Genomic DNA, 20,837 nt, shown 5'->3' on the forward strand with positions numbered 1-20,837 from the left:
TCCAAGTGCTTCTTTGATGATACTCTTATATCTACCTCAGCCATTTCCTCTGGCAGCTTATTCCTTAAGCTTATCACCCTCTATGTGAAATGGTTCCTTTTAAATCTTTCCTCTCTCCCTCTAAATCTCTGGCAAAGACTGCTACCATCTGCCTTATCTATTCCTCTCATAATATTAAACATTTCAATAAGGTTGCTCCCCACTATCCTTTTTTTTGGAATAAATACCTAGCCTGACCTAACTCTCCATATAACTTGTGCTCACTAGTCCTGGCAACATCCTTGTAAAGCTTTTCTGAACACTTCTCAATTTAATTACATACATATACAACTGTATATGGTTAAAATGTTTAAGATTGTTTAACATCATTTCCAATTACAAGTGTAAAGGAGAACAAAATAATTTTTGCTCCAGATCCAACGCAGCACAAAAAGCACAATAAATATAAATACATAAGGTAGATTGTATACGTAGATTGATTGTATGTCCATAACGTGACACTAGGCACAGGAGTGGTTGCACTTAAGCTGACTGACAGGAAATGATAAGGTGGGTGTGTGGTGGGGTGGGTTAGTGGGAGGAAGTGTTGATCAGCTTTACTGCTTGGGGTAAGTAACTGTTTTGAGTCTGGTGGTGATGGTGTAAATGCTATGTAGCTTCCTCCCTGATGGAAGTAGGACAAACAGTCTCCCTGAGCAGGATGGCTGGGATCCTTCATGATGTTACTGGCCCTTTTCTGGTGCCTTTCTGTATATATGTTTTTAATGGCAGGTAGGCTGCTGCTGTTGATGCATTAGCAGCTTTGAGTACCCATGTAGAGCCTTCTGATCCGCCACATTACCATTTCTGTACCATATAGTGATGCAGCATGTTAGGATATCTCTACTGTGCGTCAGTGGAAGGACGTGTGATGTGCATAATCCAGCTCTCTACAGCCTCTTCTGAAAGTAGAGGTGTTGGTGAGCTTTCCTGATGGTGTAGAAAATGTATTGTGGGACCTTAAGAGGTTGAGTGAGATTTTCCCTTCCAAAGTGGATGACCTCCCATTTACTAACATTGTACTCCATCTGCCAGACCCTTGCCCATGAACCCATCTATATCTCTCTGCAGACTCTCTGTGTCCTCTGCACAATGTCCTTTTCCACTCAATTGAATGTCATCAGTAAATTTAGATACACTACACTCAGTCTCTTCCTGCAGATCGTTAATGTATATCATGAACAGTTGCAAGCCCAGCACCGACCCCTGCGGCACACCGCTTAATATTGATTGCCAACCAGAGTAACACCCATGTATCCCAACTCTTTGCTTTCTATTGGTTAACCAATCCTCTATCCATGCTAATACATCACCCCCAACTCTATGCATTCTCATCTTATGGATGTCTTTTTATGTGGCACCTTATTGAACGCCTTCTGGAAATCCAAGATAATAATGTCCATCTGCTCCCCTTCATCCACTGTGCTTGTTATATCCTCAAAGGACTCCAGGAATTTTGTCAAACAGGACCTGCCTTTGCTAACACCATGCTGTGTCTGCCTGATGGACCTGCTATTTGTTCTTTAATGATAGCTTCAAGCACTTTCCCAACTACAGATGTTAAACTAACTGGCCTATAGTTGCCTTTTGCCCACATCTTCTTTTGAATAGTGGCTTGACATTTGCCTTCTTCCATTCCACTGGGACCTCAAGTCAAATCAAGTCACTTTTATTGTCATTTCGACCATAACTGCTGCATAGTAAAAATGAGACAACATTTTTCAGGACCATGGTATTACATGACACAGTACAAAAACCAGACTGAACTACATAAAAAAAAACAACACAGAGAAAGCTACACTAGACTACAGACCTACACAGGACTGCATAAAATGCACAAAAACAGTGCAGGCATTACAATAAATAATAAACAGGACAGTAGGGCAAGGTGTCAGTCCAGGTGCTGGGTATTGAGGAGTCTGATAGCTTTGGGGAAGAAACTGTTACATAGTCTGGTTGTGAGAACCCGAATGCTTCGGTGCCTTTTCCCAGACAGCAGGAGGGAGAAGAGATTGTATGAGGGGTGCATGGGGTCATTCATAATGCTGTTTCCTTCACCGATGCAGCGTGTAGTGTAAATGTCTGTGATGGCGGGATAGTGAGGTCAGCTGAGATGATCTTCTCAGCTGACCTCACTATCCGCTGCAGGGTCTTGCAATCCAAGATGATGCAATTTCCGAACCAGGCAGTGATACAGCTGCTCAGGATGCTCTCAATACAACCCCTGTAGAACATGATGAGGATGGGGGGGGGGGGGGGGGTGGTGGGAGATGGACTTCCCTCAGCCTTCGCAGAAAGTAGAGACGCTGTTGGGCTTTCTTTGCTATGGAGCTGGTGTTGAGGGACCAGCTGAGATTCTCCACCAGGTGAACACCAAGAAATTTGGTGCTCTTAACGATCTCTACTGAGGAACCGTCGATGTTCAGCAGGGAGTGGTCGCTCCGTTCCCTTCTGAAGTCGACAACCATCTCTTTTGTTTTGTTCACATTAGGAGACAGGTTGTTGGCTCTGCACCAGTCTGTTAGCCGCTGCACCTCCTCTCTGTAAGCTGACTCATTGTTCTTGCTGATGAGACCCACCACGGTCGTGTCATCAGCGAACTTGATGATGTGGTTCGAGCTGTGTGTTGCAGCACAGTTGTGGGTCAGCAGAGTGAACAGCAGTGGACTGAGCACGCAGCCCTGGGGGGCCCCCGTGCTCAGTGTGATGATGTTGGAGATGCTGCTCCCAATTCAGACTGACTGAGGTCTCCCAGTCAGGAAGTCTAGGATCCAGTTGCAGAGGGAGGTGTTCAGGCCCAGTAGGCTCAGCTTTCCAATCAGTTTCTGAGGGATGATTGTGTTGAAAGCTGAACTGAAGTCTATGAACAGCATCCGAACGTATGTGTCTTTTTTGTCCAGGCTGGGTTAGGGCTAGGTGGAGGGTGGTGGCAATGGCGTCATCTGTTGAGCGGTTGGGACGGTACGCAAACTGCAGCGGGTCCAGTGAGGGGGCAGCAGGGTCTTGATATGCCTCATGACGAGTCTCTCGAAACACTTCATGATGATGGATGTAAGTGCAACGGGATGGTAGTCATTTAGGCAGGACACTGAAGACTTCTTCAGCATGGGGATGATGGTGGTGGCCTTGAAGCACGTTGGAATGGTGGCGCTGCTCAAGGAGATGTTGAAGATGTCAGTGAGAACATCTGCTACCTGGTCTGCACATCCTCTGAGCACTCTACCAGGGATGTTGTCTGGTCCAGCAGCCTTTTGTGAGTTGACCCTGCACAGGGTTCTTCTCACATCAACCACGGTGAAACACAGCACCTGGTCATTTGTAGGAGGGGTGGACTTCCTCACCGCCAGGTCATTTTCCGCCTCAAACCGGGCGTAGAAGTTATTCAGTGCATCTGGAAGGGAGGCATCACCTGCACAGTCAGGTGATGTTGTCCTGTAATTGGTGATGTCCTGGATGCCCTTCCACATGCGCCGCGTGTCGCTGCTGTCCTGGAAGTGGCCGTGGATTAGCTGGGCATGTGCACGCTTTGCCCCTCTAATGGCCCTGGACAGTTTGGCCTTTGCTGCTGTTAGGGCTGCCTTATCACCTGCTCTGAAGGTGGAGCTGCAGGTCCTCAGCAGTGCAAACACTTCCATGGTCATCCATGGCTTCTGGTTAGCGCGTATAGTGATGGTCTTGGACAGAGTAACATCATCAATGCACTTGCTGATGTAGCTGGTCACTGATGCTGTGTACTCCTCTAAGTTGGTAGAGTCGCCATCGGTTGCAGCCTCCCTGAACACGTGCCAGTCAGTGTGCTCAAAGCAGTCTTGAAGAGCAGAGATGTCTCCGGTGGGCCAGGTTTTCATCTGTTTCTGAACTGGTCTGGAGCGCCTGACGAGCGGTCTGTATGCTGGGATTAGCATAACAGAGATGTGGCCTGCGTATCCGAGGTGGGGGCGGGGATCTGCCCGGTACGCGTCAGGAATGTTTGTGTAAACCAGGTCCAATGCGTTCTCTCCCCTCGTTGCAAAGTCCATGTTCTGATGGAATTTGGGGAGCACTGACTTAAGGTTCGCGTGGTTAAAATCACCGGCGACAACAAACAGTCCATCAGGGTGTGCGTTCTGCATTTCGCTAATAGCCCCATACAGTTCACAGAGTGCCTCCTTAGCATTAGTGCTGGCGGAAATGTAGACACCAAATATAGGAACAGAGGTGAATTCCCGTGGCAAATAAAATGGTCTGCATTTAACAGCCACAAATTCCACTTGAGATGAGCAGTATCTGGAAACCAGCACAGAGTTCTTGCACCATTCTGCGTTGATGTAAATACACACACCACCATCGCGAGTCTTACTGGAGAGAGCTGCATCCCTGTCAGCACAAAACAAGGCGAGCCTGTTCGGCTGAATGGCAGCGTCCGAAATTCCATCAATGAGCCATGTCTCTGTGAAGACATACGCAGAGCAGGCTCTGTACTCCGGCTGAGTATTTTGTTGGAGTCAGATATAGTCCATTTTATTGTCCAGGGAGCAGACATTGGAGAGCAGAATGGACGGGAGAGCTGGCCGGCTAGGGTTCGCTTTTTGCCTGGCACGGACCCCTGCCCATTTGCCTCGCTTCCACTTACTCACACATCGCTTTTGACATCTCCATCTCCGACTACCAGCATCAGGCGAGTCCAAGGAATGTAGGCCTATTCCCCTCAGCAAGCTGAGGTCGCGTAATTCAACCAGCAGATCTTTGTGAAGGTTTGTTTTTGAGCAATCTCTGTATTGTGGTGGTAGATAGCCACTCTGTTATCCATGTGCCCTAATCGAAAATTGTGATTCAAACTTAAATTAGAAAATTAAATTAAAGTAACACCAGGTCTGAAAGGCCACTGCTGCCGTGCCGCGCCGCCTCACTAAAGAAACCTGTCCAGAGTCCAGGGAATTTTGGTAAATTATCACCAAAGCCTCTACTATAACTACTGCCATTTCTTTCAGTACCCTGGGATGCATTCCATCAGGACCAGGGGACTTCTTTATCTTTAGGCTCACAGTTGCTCAGCACTACTTCTTTAGTGATAGCTATTGTTTCGAGATCCTCACCTCCCATTGCATCCATATCGTCTCTCTTTGACATGTTGGACAAGTCCTCCACTGTGAAGACCGACACAAAATAGTCTTTCAAAGCCGCGGCCGTTTCCTCATTACCCAATTATCAAAGGACCCTTCAAAGGACCTGCATTCACTTTAGCCACCCTTTTCCACTTTATATAATTATAAAAAATTTTACTATCCATTTTTGTATTCTGTGCTAGTTTATTTTCGTAGACAATCTTCCCTTTCTTTATTGCTTGCTTAGTGGTTCTTTGTTTCTTTTTAAAGTTTCCCACTACTCTTGACAACTTTGTATGCACAAGCTTTTAGTTTGATGCCTTCATTCATTTCCTTAGCTATCCATGGCTGGCTCTCCCCACCCTTACTGTCCTTGTTTTTAACTGGAATATACTTTTGTTGAGCACCGTGAAAAATCTCTTTGAAAGTTGTCCACTGTTCCTCAACCATCCCACCTTATAGCCTGTGTTCCCGGTCTACCCTATCCAATCCTCCCTTATCCCATTGTAGTCTCCCTTGTTTAGGCATTATACACTAGTTTTCAATCAAACTATTGCACCTTCAGCATGTACAAACAAGCTGGATGAACTCAGCAGGTCGGGCAGCATCCGTTGAAATGAGCGGGCAGCATTTCGGGCTGAGACCTTTGAGAGTCATTCACCTCCCAGTCTCTAACCTTTGACCCTTCTCGGCCCAAAATGTTGACTGCTCATTTCAACAGATGTTGCCCGACCTGCTGAGTTCATCCAGCTTGTTTGTACATGTTGATTTGACCACAGCATCTGCAGTGTACTTTGTGTTTACTATTGCACCCTCCATTTGTATGAGAAACTCAATCATACTGTGATCACTCTTTCCAAGAAGATCCCTAACTACAAGATTGCTAATTTTACCTGCCTCATTATTGCACAAGACCAGATCCAGATCTGAGGTAACACGTTCCCTTGTAGGTTCAGTAACATGCTGTTCAAGAAAGCTATCAAATATGCATTCTATGAAGTCCTCCTCAAGACTGCTTTGACCAACTTGATTCACCCAATCTACGTGCAAGTTTAAATCCCCATGATAACTGCTGTTCCATTCTTACATGCCTCTGATATTTCGCTATTTATTGCCTGTGTCACTGTAGTTGGCCTATAGACAACTCCCACCAGTAATTTTTTTCCCCTTTACTATTCCTAATCTCTACCCAGATGGATTCAATATTCTGCTCCTTGGATCTTGTATCATCTCTCACTATCGTCCTGATCTCCTCCTTAATGTTTCTACAGAGGTCCTAGGTTTCCAATTTATTTCTAATAAGTAATATGACTACTGAGAGATAGGAAATTATATTGTTGTGTATTTTGTCTGTTCTTTTTTAGTGATGACGTGAATACGGATGATTGTAAGGAACGAGGAATCCAAGACAGTCTCTTTAGGTTTGAGAACACTACAGCTTCAATTATGATTTTTTCCCTACTGCTTTTTTTTTGTTTTGTTGATATGCACGGTGCTGGGAAAACAATTAAAAATGGTCATCATTATGTTCTGCTTGAAGTAGCAGTCAAACGATTCAACAAAGAACAATTCAATTTTGCTCTAATACTACCCTGAATTTAAATATATTGTGACCCCCAACTTATCTCCAAATGGTTAGGATTTCTGTTAATGATCTTAACTTATATGGAAATCTATTAAGCATTTCCATAGGAAATCATTGTAAAAGCTTATTGTTAATCAGTAACGTAGTTTTATACTAAACCTTTACTGCCACAATACTTTCATAATCTCAACAAGAGATTAAATAAATGTAAGCTTTATGTAAACAGTTCTCATTCGCTTTCCCTTTTAAAGACAATTTACTGCCTACTTTCTAAAGCAGTATAAGGCTTTAGAAGTAGTACAAGTTAAATCAAATGGTTGGAAAAATTGATTGCATATCTCTAGACTTGTAAAATTGACGTTCAGAAGTTGAAATGGAAACATTCCCAGTTTATGTCAATAATACTTTTCAATGGTGCTCTGTGGTTTCAGAGACAAGCACTTTTTCCAGGTATCTTTCTGATGTTAAGGTCAAGGGTTGTGACAGACAAAGCAAAGACTTGCGTTAGTCTAACCCAAGTACCTACATTTTGGTAGCTTTGAAAACCTTATAAAAGTGACTTTTATTCCCACATAAAAATAGTTCTTCCATTTTGTTATTTTAAGACTTAATGTTATGAGAAAATCTGAGAACAGGTGTGGATATGTGCTATAATTAACTACTATGCGATTGTTACGAAGTCTGTGTGTGTGGCTTGCTAAATGGAATGCTATGTACATCTCTCCTCCTGCAGGAACCCACTAATCTATTCTTCAGAAGTGAAAGAACCTTTCAATATTGACAATTTAACTTGCAGTGGTGAGTTTAACGTAACAAAATTGTTCATTTGTAGCTGGAGTTTCTGTTGGTGTTTCACTAATGGCTTGTGTTTTGTTATCATTAACATGCTTAATTTATATGAGAATCCATTAAGCATTTCTAACTGTTAATTAGCAAGATAGTCTATCCTAAATATTTACTATCCACAATTCCTTCATAATCAGTGTTTGTATCTACACAAGGTTAAAAGTGCTGTATGTTTTCATTTTCTCAACTGTCCTGTGACTTCTTTGGAATTAGTTGAAATTTAGAGTTGCAGTTCTAGCAACTGAATTACAGAACCCTGCTCTGCTGCAACACTGAACTAAAAACCTTACAGAAGCAGGTGTTGGATGATCACCTGTTAGCCTGAAAGAGTAGTGTCTACTGATCCATCCTGGTACCTGATGTGCTCACACACATGCATAAATGCTTGACCAATACTTGAGAGATCCCAGTGATGGCAGAGATCGGAAATACTGTCTGCTAACATAGGTAGTGAAGAATTATGCCCAAATTTCATATGTCTTTACTTTTGCATGGCTTCCTCGCTGATGTACATATCTGAGGTTTTACAGAACAACTGAATTCCTTTGGTGCCTTTGTGTTGGTGACGTACCGAAATCTTGTTTTCCTCTTGCCATATTTTAAATAACTGAATTATGTTGATGACAGTATATTTCTTCAATTCAATTTTGCCTCAACAAAGCCACACAGATCTATAAACTTCCCAGTGTCTGCATTTCACTCAAGCCTGTTAAGTGGATTGCATATTAGCAGGTTATAAGTTCTTTGTTGATATGATTTCCACACATTTAACATCTCATACATGGTTTCACGGTTTTCCTTAAATTTCAATTAAAATCATAGCAGATAAACCCCAATCTATGAGTGGACTGATGAAAGCTTATTTAAATACAGGAATTGAGGAGCTTAAGGTAAAGGAGTCCTTAGGAGACAGTGATCATAACATGATAGAATTCACCCTGCAGTTTGAGAGGGAGAAGCTAAAGTCAGGTGTATCAGTATTACAGTGGAGTAGAGGGAATTTTAGAGGCATCAAAGAGGAGCTGGCTAAAGTTGATAGGAAAGGGACAGTAGCAGGGCTGACAACAGAGCAGCAATGGCTGGAGTTTCTGGAAGCACTTCAGTAAGCAAAGGATAGATACATCCCAAAGAAGAAGTATTCTAAAGGTAGGAGGACTCAAACATGGCTAACAAGAGAAACTTCTTTGCTAACAAGAAAGCCAACATAAAAGCAAGAGAGAGGGCATATAATATAGCAAAAAATAATGGGAAGTTAGATGATTGTGAAACTTTTAAAAACCAATTGAAGGCAACTAAGATGGCCATAAGGAGCAAAAAGATGAAATATAAAGATAAGCTAGCCAATACTATCAAACAGGATACCAAAAGTTTTATTTCAGATATAAAAAGTAAAAGAGAGACAGAAGTAGATATCAAACTGCTGGGAAGTGACACTGAAGAGCAAGTAATGGGGAACAAGGAAATGGCGGAGGAAATGAACAAGTATTTTGCATTTGTCTTTGCTGTGTATGACATTAACAGTATGCCGGGTATCTGAGTGTGTCAAGGGGCAGAAGTGAGTGAAGTTGCCATTACTAGGGAAAAGGTGCTTGGGAAGGTGAAAGAGCTGAAGGTAGATAAATCACCTGGATCAAATGGACTATACCCCCAGGGTTCTGAAAGAGGTAACTGAAATTATGGAGACATTAGTAATGATCTTTCAAGAATCATCAGATTCTGGCATGATTTAGGAGAACTGGAAAATTGCAAATGTCACCCCACTCTTCAAGAAGAGAGGGAGGCAGAAGAAAGGAAATTATAAGCCAGTTAGCTGACCTTAGTGGTTGGGAAGGTGTTGAAGTTGATTGTTAAAGATGAGGTTTCAGGCTACTTGGAAGCACATGATAAAAATAGGCCAAAGTCAGCATGGTTTCCTCAAGAGAAAATCTTATCTGACAAATCTGTTGGAATTCTTTGAGGAAGTAACCAGCGGGATAGACAAAGGAAAATGAGTGGATGTTGTATACTTGGATTTTCAAAAGGCTTTTGACATGGTGCCATACATGAGGCTGCTTAGCAAGATAAGAGCCCAGGGTATTACTGGAAAGATACTAGCATGGATAGAGCATTGGCTGATTGGCAGGAGGCAAAGAGTGGGAATGAAGGGTTCCCTAACTGATTGGCTGCCAGTGACTAGTGGTGTTCTGCAGGGTCGGTGTTGGAACTGCTTCTTTTTACTTTGTATGTCAGTGATTTGGATGACTGAGTTGATGGCTTTGTGGTCAAGCTTGTGCATGATGTGAAAGTAGGTGGAGGGGCAATTGGATTCAACAGTGGCTAGATGGGAGATGCCAGAGAGTAGTGGTGGATAATTGTTTATCGGGATGGAGGCCGGTGACTAGCGGGGTGCCTCAGGGATCTGTTTTGGGCCCAATGTTGTTTGTAATACACATAAATGATCTGGATGATGGGGTGGTAAATTGGATTAGTAAGTATGCTGATGATACTAAGGTAGGAGGTGTTGTGGATAATGAGGTGGGTTTTCAAAGCTTGCAGGGAGATTTATGCTGGTTAAAAGAATGGGCTGAACGTTGGCAGATGGAGTTTAATGCTGAGAAGTATGAGGTTCTACATTTTGGCAGGAATAATCCAAATAGAACATACAGGGTAAATGGTAGGGCATTGAGGAATGCAGTGGAACAGAGAGATCTAGGAATAACAGTGCATAGTTCCCTGAAGGTGGAGTCTCATGTAGATAGGGTGGTGAAGAAGGCTTTTGGAACGCTGGCCTTTATAAATCAGAGCATTGAGTACAGAAGTTGGGATGTAATGTTAAAATTGTACAAGGCATTGGTAAGGCCAAATTTGGAATATTGTGTACAGTTCTGGTCACCGAATTATAGGAAAGATATCAATAAATTAGAGAGAGTGCAGAGACGATTTACTAGGATGTTACCTGGGTTTCAGCACTTAAGTTACAGAGAAAGGTTGAACAAGTTAGGTCTCTATTCATTGGAGCGTAGAAGGTTGAGGGGGGATTTGATCGAGGTATTTAAAATGTTGAGAGGGGTAGATAGAGTTAACGTGAATAGGCTGTTTCCATTCAGAGTAGGGGAGATTCAAACGAGAGGACATGATTTGAGAGTTAGGGGGCAAAAGTTTAAGGGAAACACGAGGGGGTATTTCTTTACTCAGAGAGTGATAGCTGTGTGGAATGAGCTTCCTGTAGAAGTAGTAGAGGCCAGTTCAGTTGTGTCATTTAAGGTAAAATTGGATAGGTATATGGACAGGAAAGGAGTGGAGGGTTATGGGCTGAGTGCGGGTAGGTGGGACTAGGTGAGATTAAGAGTTCGGCACAGACTAGGAGGGCCGGAATGGCCTGTTTCCGTGCTGTGATTGTTATATGGTTATAGTGTTGACGAAGCAGCGAGGCTGCAGAAGGATTTAGTCAAATTGGGAGAATGAGCAAAGAAGTGGCAAATGGAATACATTGTCAGAAAATGTATGGTCATGCAATTTGGTAGAAGAAATAAAAACATAGACTATTTTCTAAATGGAGAAAATTTAAAAATCTGAAGTCGAGACAAGTCAAGAAAACTTGACAGTCTTCGTGCAGGATTCCCTAAAAGTTAATTTGCAGGTTGAGTCAACGGTGAGGAAGCCAAATGCAGTGTTAACATTAATTTTGAGAGGACTAGAACATAAAAACAAGGATGTAATGCTGAGGCTTTATAATGCACTAGTGAGGCCTCATTTGGAGTATTGTGAGCAGTTTTGGGCCCCTTATCTATGAAAGGATGCACTGACATTGGACAGAATTCAAAGGTGATTCCCAAAAATGATTCCGGGATTGAAAGGCTTATTATATGAGGAGTGTTGGATGGCTGTGGGCCTGTCCTGGAATTCAGAGGAATGAGGTGGGATCTCATTGAAACCTATTAAATGTTGAAAGGCCTAGATGGAGTGGATATGGGGAGGATGTCTCCTATAGTTGGGGAGTTTAAGACCTGAGGACAGAATCTCAGAATAGAGGGATGTCCATTTAGAACGCAGATGAGGCAGAATTTCTGTAGCCAGAGGGTGATGAATCTGTGGAACAAGTTGCCACAGCTGACTTCGAGGCGAGGTCATTGAGTGTATTTAAAGCAGAGGCTGATAGAATTTTTGCTAAGCCAGGGCATGAAGGATTATGGGGAGAATGCAAGAGAATAGGGTTGAGAGGGAAATAGATTAGCCATGATCAGTTGCAGAGCAGACCAAATGACCTAATTCTGCTCCAATGTCTTACGATCTTAATAAGTAATCACTGTTCCTTATCCAACAGTGGGAAAGCCTTTGCTCACGTTCCTTTCACTGTGCATTTGCTTTCTAGACCAAACATTTTAAATAATATCCTAAAGATTGGTGCAAGAAGGCAAAGAATGGAAATAATGAGCCTAGAAATGGCACTAATACCAAATAGTAATAATGGTAAAAGACTATAGGACACAACATGTTAACCTAAGTGTAACATTGTAATTGGTACAAAATTTGGTCATAATTGTATAGACCAGTAAAACTGTTGTTGAAGTTCCCCTGCATTGTAGTCATTTTCTCCTGTCTGTACTGCTTTAGCTCAGTCCCGTGCTGGATTCTCCCCTTGGACTCTGATTGCCTTTAAATGGAACAATAGTAAATAGAAAGCCTTGGAGCCTATCTGAAATTGACTATGCGAGGACACCAAGTGGTGTCAGAATGACTCAGATCAAGTTGAGTAACCACGCACTGTGTAGTGGGATCCAAGTGTCAACCTGAAATTATTAATCTGCTCAGTTGAGGAAAAACACCAGAGACACGAAATTACCTCTGAAACGGTTTTTATTCAGAGAGGAGTTCGCAGCCCCACGCACTTCGGGCGTAAGGTAGCCAACTCCCAATTTGTCGGTTTACAAAGGTCAAACTTATACCCAAAAGCAGGGTACTACATTCACAAATATGGTTACCGATTCAAATTCATCAATTGATTGACTATTGCATAGCTAAGCACGCGTAATACTCGGAATGGGTATGGACGCAAGCAAAACACTCAAAATAGGTATATAGCTCAAAATACTTTGCCGAACACATTGTCCTGTGGTCACAGGTTCCCTTTTCTTTGTGGTTGCCACATGTTATCTGGGATCTTATCTTAGCTACTTCCCCAATAACGTATCCTCTCCCTGGTTCTGTCTACATATTTTGCTACACTTACCCCTCACCCACCCCTTCTACACTTACCCCTCACCCACCCCTTCTACACTTACCCCTTACCCTCTTAACATTCTTATTCCCTCCTGTGATCATGAAATGATCACTCATCAATATCGTGAGAATCCTCTGGTGCAGGTTCGAGGAGTTCGGTGGCCTCGACAGTTGCCCGTACTACCATCAGTGGCTTAGCCGGCAGCAAGTCCCCTAACGAGGCCATCATACGGTTCAGAACACATCTGACAATGGCAATACAGACAAAAATCCCTATAATAGCCATCAGCGCATAAATAGCCCCATTGATTAACCAGTCCCTCCATGCACTTAGTCCCCAGTCCCCCCATCCTGCCCAACCTGTTCCTTCCTTGATGGATCCTAACTGTTCATCTATTTTGTTCATGTACCGGGTTATGTTGGTGGTGGCATCGTCTAACCCCATTATGCATTTGTCCTTTACGATAGCACAGAGCCCACCCTCCCTGGTGAGGAGGTAATCCAGTGCATAGCGGTTTTGCATGGAGAAGAGCCGCAGTTGGTTAAGGCTGTCAGTGATGAGTCTTAATGCTCCCCTGGTGGCGTTCCCAAGGCTCATGAGACCACAGGCCAGATAGTTCCGATTGTGGGCCACCATAGTGGCTCCTGATGCTCTCAAAGAGAAAAAGCCAGCTGCCCCGTATCCGGCCACCTGACCTGCGGTTAAGGTGGTCAGGACTTGGTAATCTGCACAAAATTCTTGGGAGACCTCTCTCTTGTACCTCCCAGATGGGCGGGACAGGGAACCCCAAGTCCCAGGGCAAGGGACCGCGGTGGGGAGGAAGGTGCCATAGGCCACCGAGGAAGGGTATGGGTACTCCAGGAAGTTGGTAGCAATGCCGTTATAGAAGGAAAAAAAATACCCCGGGAGGGTATACATGGTCTCAGTGCAACCCTTACCCTTTAGGTTTTTGTCGTCGCTCCACTCTCCCACACCGGCAGAGGGGTACGCTTGTTTGGTACCCCTGCGATAGTCAGGTAGTGGGAATACATGATCATTGACCTGGAGGTGGGTGCGGTTCCCCTCCCCACAAAGGAGTTGCACCCCCTGGGTCGGGACTGGCACTGTGTCTCATGGCAAGAGCAAGATATCCCTAAGGGGTCTTTGGTGGGGTGACACTCCCTTTTCCTACAGGGCTTGGAGAGGCAGGTGACGTTATTCGTGACATACACGTCTGAACATCCCCACCCTGTTCCAAAGTAGCAGTTCTCATATACTCAGTCACCCTTCGGGGGTTTTGGATTCCCCTCTCACCAGAGCTCTTCTTACATCCGCGGGAGGAGTTGTATATGATCTGACTGCTTAATGATGGACGGGGGTAATTGGCAGTCCACGACAGGGGCCGTGGAAAAGTCATAGGTGAATTCCACCCTCTTTCCCTTAGGCAATGTTTTGCTGGCGGGGGCACATCAGAAGGGCTGATCAGCATGATCTCAATGCGGGAACATGGTGAAGAGCGAGGAGACACTGGCAGGGTGGGGATAGCAAACAATGGTTGTGGTGCCATACAGTCATTTGTGCACGTTTTGGAAATAGTTATCACTTATAAACTCCGAGGAGGATCTTCCAAGGGTGGGGCCTTTGGGGAAACCCCAATCCCATTTCTGCCTTGAAATGTCCCCCTTCGATCTCTTTAGGGGTTTTGGTTCCTCGTCCAGCCGTCCCTCAACCTTTGCCCCATACCCCACTATCCCTAAAAGAATATAGATAACCAAGAGCATCCTACCTTCCATTACCAGAGTACAATTTCAAGGATGTGGCACCACAAGGAAAAAGGAATTTAAACACACAACAGTTCAATCAAGTCCATTTATCAGTCCCTTCATTTATCTGTGGTTTCTAGCGAGTCCGAGGTCCAGCGCTTGCAGTCGCTCAGATGAATCCAACGTTCTTGTCCCTTCACCTTGACAGCAGAGGGGGTCTGCAGGAGGACCTGGTACGGTCCTTTCCACCGGGGTCCCAGCTTGGGTCGATCCCAGTTCCTTATTAACACCCAATCTCCTGGTTCTGCTCCCTGCCACTCGCCTTCTCTGTCAGGAACAGGTCTTGAGGCTTCCTTCACCTGAGTATGTAGGAACTTAAGAGACAAAGTTAAATGCTTGAGGTAACACTGTAATTCCTTGCCCATCATTTATAGATCTACTTGTATTGGCGGGGGGTTCTGGTCACTGCTCCATGAGGTTCTATTTGGGCGCCAGTAAACTACTTCAGCAGCAGTTAGCCCGGTACCGGTTTGAGGTGTAATGCGCATGTGATACAGTGCCAGGGGAAGGACTTTAAGCCAATTTAGTCCTGTTTCAAGGGTCAATTTAGTTAGTTTATCCTTCAGGGTGCCGTTTGCACGTTTCACGATTCCTGCGGCTCGGGGGTGATAGGCACAGTGGAATTGTTGTTCAATCTTTAGTATTTTGCAGAGTTCTTTGTTTACTTTCCCAATGAAGTGCGGACCGTTATCAGATGATAGTCTTTGTGGAATACCAAAACGAGGAGTAACTTCTTTCAGCAGTATTCGCACTACCGTGGAAGCCTTGTTGTTCGTTGTGGGGAAGGCTTCAATCCATTTGCTGAAGACGTCAATTATAACTAAACAGTACTTGTAACAGTTCACCTTAGGTAACTCAATAAAGTCCATTTGTAATGTGTCAAACAGTCCTGCTGGGGTTGGGGTGCACCCGTTATCACATCTAATAGATTTACCCGGGTTTACTTTATGGCAAATTAAGCAACCCCTTGCCCGTCTCTCCGCTGCCTCATTCAAACTGGGGGACCACCATGTTTTTAATAACAACATACACATTCCCTCCTGCCGAGGTGGGTGTCAGAGTGGAGGCGCTCAACCAGGACAGGCAGGAGAGTATCAGGAGTACAAATCTGACCTGCTGGGGTCTGCCAGAGGCCCATTGCATTATTAATAATACAACCATGTTTCTTCCAAACATCAATTTCTGTCGCAGGGGCATCCCCCTGTAATCGTGCGATGTCGGATGTGCCTCGGCTGTCAATCGGCTGCTTAGCAGGCAGAAGGTGTGGGGCCGAATCCACAGTTACTGTTTTAGAGGAGGACGCTCGCTTAGCTGCCAGGTCTGCTCTGGCATTGCCTTTACTAACGGGAGAGTCATCGGATAAGTGGGCGGCACATTTTATAATAGCAAGCTTACCGGGGAGCTGGGTGGCTTTGAGCAAATTGTCAATGTAGGCAATGCTTTTGCCAGCCGACGTTTGGAAGCCCCGCTGCGCCCATAGTGTGCCAAAATCGTGAGCGACCCCAAATGCATAACGTGAATCCGTATAAATATTGGCCTGTCTGACCCGAGGCGAGGATGCATGTGCGAGTGAGGGCGAAAAGCTCAGCCTGTTGGGCCGAGACTGGTGGATGGAAGGTTGCCGCCTCCAGGGTGGTGTGTGGGGTCACAATGGCATAACCTGATTGCCGGACACCGTCCGGGGAGACAGAGGATGAGGGTCCACAAAAAGTACCAGGCCCGGATTGTCAAACTCAATGTCCTGGAGGTCTGGCCGCGGGGAAATGAGGAAGTGGTTTCGGTCTACGCAGGAGTGGGGAGGCTCGGATAGAAGGTCAGGCGGGTGATCCACAAAGGTAGCAGGGTTAAGTGTGGTGCAATAGACGAACTTCAGCAACGGATTATGGAGATGAGCAATCTCATAGCGGCTGAGTCTCACCTGAGTGAGATGTTGAGTTGGTGCATGGTTAGAAGGGCAGTTACTCTATGGGAAGTGTAGACCGTCACTGGTTGATGCAGGGAAACTAAAAAGATCCCTTGGGGTCGCCCTGTAGATCTTAATAGTACTCAGCAAATATTCAATAAATTGCTCCGGCTTCTGCTTTCTGTCCGGGGCGCCCTGCATCACTACCAGCATTTCATTGGGCTTCCGGGTGTATACACAGAAACCGTCAAGGGATTTTGCACAGCATCCTCAGCCTGGGCTGGATTATGACGAGGGTTAGGGACCTCTCGCATTGGCATCGGTCGGGTGGGGGCTTGGATCTACCCGGATTTTTGGTGGGGTAGGGCCAATCAGGGTACTTTCGAGCAAGGGCCGCGTCAGGATTATCCTCGGGGTCAGTATCATCACTGGAGGTGGTAAAGTCTGAGTCAGGGTCAAACTCGTCCCCTTGGGGGTCTATCAAAGGGCCGTCACCCACATAGAGGTTCCGTCTTGTTGTCCATTTATGAGCCATGCAGTTCTTAGGGGTCACAGGTTTAGTACCTTGTGTGTCCCCTTTCCTGGTTTTAGCTCGGGTACGGGCCGCAATGGAGTCGGTGAACCGTGGACTTGGAGTCGGGAGTGCATAAGTGGGTGGTGATCATGGGTCAAGGGCACAGGGGGAGCGGAAGGTTCCAAAGGTACAGGCGGGACGGGATTCGCAGCCCCTGCAGGCGAAGGGACCTGCTGCTCCTCCTCCTCCTCAGTGTCCTCATTAGGGTCAAATAGGGTCTGCAGCCCAGTCATATCTGGTGCCGGCCTTTTATCACCAAGTTTTACATATGATCATCAATCCTACGCTGCTCATCAGAGATTTCACATAAAGCCTTCAGTACCGGCCAGCCCCTGGGTTTTCCGTTACTATCATTGATGGGTATCTTTCTATTTTTTTTGCATTCACCTCCCAGGAGGTCTGGCGGGAGCGCTCATTAAGTCTGCTGGTCACGGTATACCAACGCGTAATTAGATCTTTCCATTTCTGTGAGACATTCTGTCGCCACACCTGTCCCTCTGTTCACTTATACTGCTCAAGATCCCAGGTTCCCCCTAATGGCCAAAATTCATTCCCCAACCTCTTATTCATCCGCACTCTCAGTCTCCGTAAATCTGTCTCGTTTTCCGGGAATTCTTTACACATTTTCCATAATGGCGTATTTGGTCCTGATTTATCTAGAGTCTGGCCCATTTTAGTAACTTACTCTCACATCTACTTCAGTTTCCTGACCTTCGCGTGGCAGATTTCTGCTCTTAACAACCAGTCTAAGGCAGGATGCGGTTTCAGTTAGATGTTGGAACCAGACCTTAATCAAATTAAATATGTATTGCTCCGGAGCTTCCAACCCCAAACCCCATGCAGGGACTCTAACCCCGCTTCCTATACCAGGGGACTCGAACCCCAAACTCTTAAACCAGGGGCCTCTAACCCCAACTTCTTAAACCAGGGGCCTCTAACCCCAAACTCTATGCAGTTCTCACCTGTTATCCGTGTCTCCCAACTGAGGTTCTCCGTTTGGTCCGTGGAGGCCGTAGGATGGTCAGCCGGAGCCAAAGGGGTCAGAATGGGGTCAGAGAGGGAGAGAGAGACCAAGAAAAATCTCTCGGAGGGCCCTTCTGTCTCAACCCGCTCGTACCTGCCCGCCGATCGCTTACGCCGGACCCCCGAACTGCCAGCCATTAGGCTCCTGGCTGGCTCACCAAATTGTCAACCTGAAATTATTAACCTGCTCAGTTGAGGAAAAACACCAGAGACACGAAATTACCTCTGAAACGGTTTTTATTCAGAGAGGAGTTCGCAGCCCCACGCACTTCGGGCGTAAGGTAGCCAACTCCCAATTTGTCAGTTTACAAAGGTCATATTTATACCCAAAAGCAGGGTACTACATTCACAAATATGGTTGCCGATTCAAATTCATCAATTGATTGGCTATTGCATAGCTAAGCACGCGAAATACTTGGAATAAGCATAGACGCAAGCGTAATACTCGGAATGAATATGGACGCAAGCAAAACACTCAAAATAGGTATATAGCTCAAAATACTTTGCCAAACACATTGTCTTGTGGTCGCAGGTTCCCTTTTCTTTGTGGTTGCCACATGTTATCTGGGATCTTATCTTAGCTACTTCCCCAATAACGTATCCTCTCCCTGGTTCTGTCTACATATTTTGCTACACTTACCCCTCGCCCACCCCTTCTACACGTACCCCTTACCCTCTTCACATTCTCACAGGGAACTAAGTTTCATACAAAGTGCAACATTCCCAAATCTCTCGCTGACTCAGTAATGAATTGGAGTTTTCATATGATTATAGAAACCTCAACAGGTAAATGCAGTGAAGGAGTCCATAATCTTTATGTGTTTAAGAACCTTCCTCCTCCTTTGGTTCCTTCATTGAGAATCTGTGATCTTAATACCTTTCTCCCACAAGTGGATGACCACTGTTTGCCCACAGCATACACTTCAATCTGTGTAGCTGTTCACCATGCAATCTCACATGGTCTGAAATTTAAAATGTGCTTTTACAAGCTTCTCATCTTTAAATGCCACATGCTAGTTTGGAGAAAATGATAGGCAAACACCTCCAGGGTAAGGCCTTGACATTGCCTTTAGAAGAGGGATTCTGTGGTGAAGAGCTACCGGTAAACTACTATTTCAACTGTAAATTTAGTTTTGGGCTGTGGGAAGGGGAGGTAAGAGGGAAGGTGATGCACTTGTTCAGGAAGAAGGCATGGAGCAGAGCAGAGCTTCTGGGGCGGTGTTGGAGCAGAGTGTGGGATGTTGCTTATCAGGGATGCTGAAAGGGGGCAGATGTATTTGCAGGTCATGGTGCAAAAGTTACAGAAATGATGGAGGATGATCCTCCAATGCAAAGGATAGTGTGGAGATGTCTGCTCTAGTAAAGAATTAAAACTTGCCCCCACTCCAAAGACTATTTTTAGATAGCTGAATGCAAATCACGTTAGAGACCCATCAGGTTTGGGTCAGGTAGCCTGGCTGTACTGTTGAGCAGGAGGAACTTCTTATTGTCCCCCTTCCCATAATTCTCTGTCTACTTGCAGGTTGTGACCCTCCTCAGCACTGCTTTTAGGCATTTAGTATTAGTATTGATTGATTATTGTTACATGTACCAGGATACAGTGAAACAGTTGTCTTGCATACTGTTCATACAGATCAAATCATTGCACATTGCACTGAGGTAGAATAAGATGAAACAATAACAATGTAGAATAAAGCATAAAAGGTACAGAGAAATTGTGGTGCAGGTAAACAAGACATTGTAAGATCATAATGAGGTAGATCGACTGGTCAAGAGTCCATCTCAACATACAAGAGGTCCATTCAAAAGTCTGGCAACAGTAGGACAGAAACTGCTCTTGAGCCCGGTGGTATGTGCTCTAAGGATTTTGTACCTTGTGCCTCATGGATGGGGTCTTTGATTATGCTGGCTGCTTTGCTGAGTCAGTGAGAAATATAGAAGTATAGATAGAGTCTATAGAGGTGAAGCTGGTTTCCATAATGTGCTGAGCTGTCTCTATAACTCTCTGAAGTTTCTAGTGGTCATGTGCAGAGCAGTTGCCACACCAAGCTATTATGCATCCAGATAGAATGCTTTTTATGGTGCATTGATAACAGTTACCAAGGGTCAACTGGAAAATGCCAAATTTCTTCAACCTCCTGAGGAAATAGAAATGTTGGTGAGCTCCTTGACCATGAGTGTGGTTGGACCAGGACAATCACTGATGATGTTCACTCCTAGGAACCTGAAGCTCTCAACCTCAGCACTGCTGATGTAGGCAGGATCATGTGCATTGCCCCTTTCCTGAAATCAATGACCAGCCCTTTCATTTCATTGACATTGAGGGAAAGGTTGTATCATGACACAATGTCACTAAACTCTCTGTTTCCTTCTTGAACTTTGACTCATCATTATTTGAAATAATGCCAATAAGGTGATACTATCTGCAGACGTAGATGGAATTAAAGCTGAATCTGGTCACATGGTTGAGTGTACAGGGAGTAGTGCAGTGGACTGAGGACAAAATGTTGTGGAGCACCAGTGTTTAGAATATTGTGGCATGGTGTTTTTGCCTATCCATACTGATTGAGGTCTATTGATCATGAAATCAAGGATCCATTTACAGAGGGAGGCATTGACTCTCAAGCTCTAGAGTTTGGTGATGAGTTTGCCTGAAGTTAAAAAACAGCAGTTTGACATGATGTCTTTACTGTCCAAATGCTCCAGAGGTGAATGTAGGGCCATGGAGATGGCATCTACCATATATCTATTTCACTGGTAGACAAATTATGTGTCAAGGTT

The 20,837-nt window shown here is 44.9% G+C and overlaps 1 protein-coding gene across 1 annotated transcript in view; it reads left to right on the plus strand.

Moving 5' to 3' along the window:
• The window catches only part of LOC140738050 (coiled-coil domain-containing protein 158-like), a 165,208-nt gene that overhangs the window by 133,351 nt on the left and 11,020 nt on the right, over positions 1-20,837 (plus strand). The window contains exons 21-22 of the mRNA XM_073065054.1: positions 6,488-6,544; positions 7,442-7,506. Coding sequence (XP_072921155.1) covers positions 6,488-6,544; positions 7,442-7,506 — 122 coding nt within the window. The remainder of the gene's footprint in view (positions 1-6,487; positions 6,545-7,441; positions 7,507-20,837) is intronic.

The sequence above is a fragment of the Hemitrygon akajei genome, chromosome 13, assembly GCF_048418815.1.
Source record: "Hemitrygon akajei chromosome 13, sHemAka1.3, whole genome shotgun sequence".
In the NCBI taxonomy this organism is placed as follows: Eukaryota; Metazoa; Chordata; class Chondrichthyes; order Myliobatiformes; family Dasyatidae; genus Hemitrygon; species Hemitrygon akajei.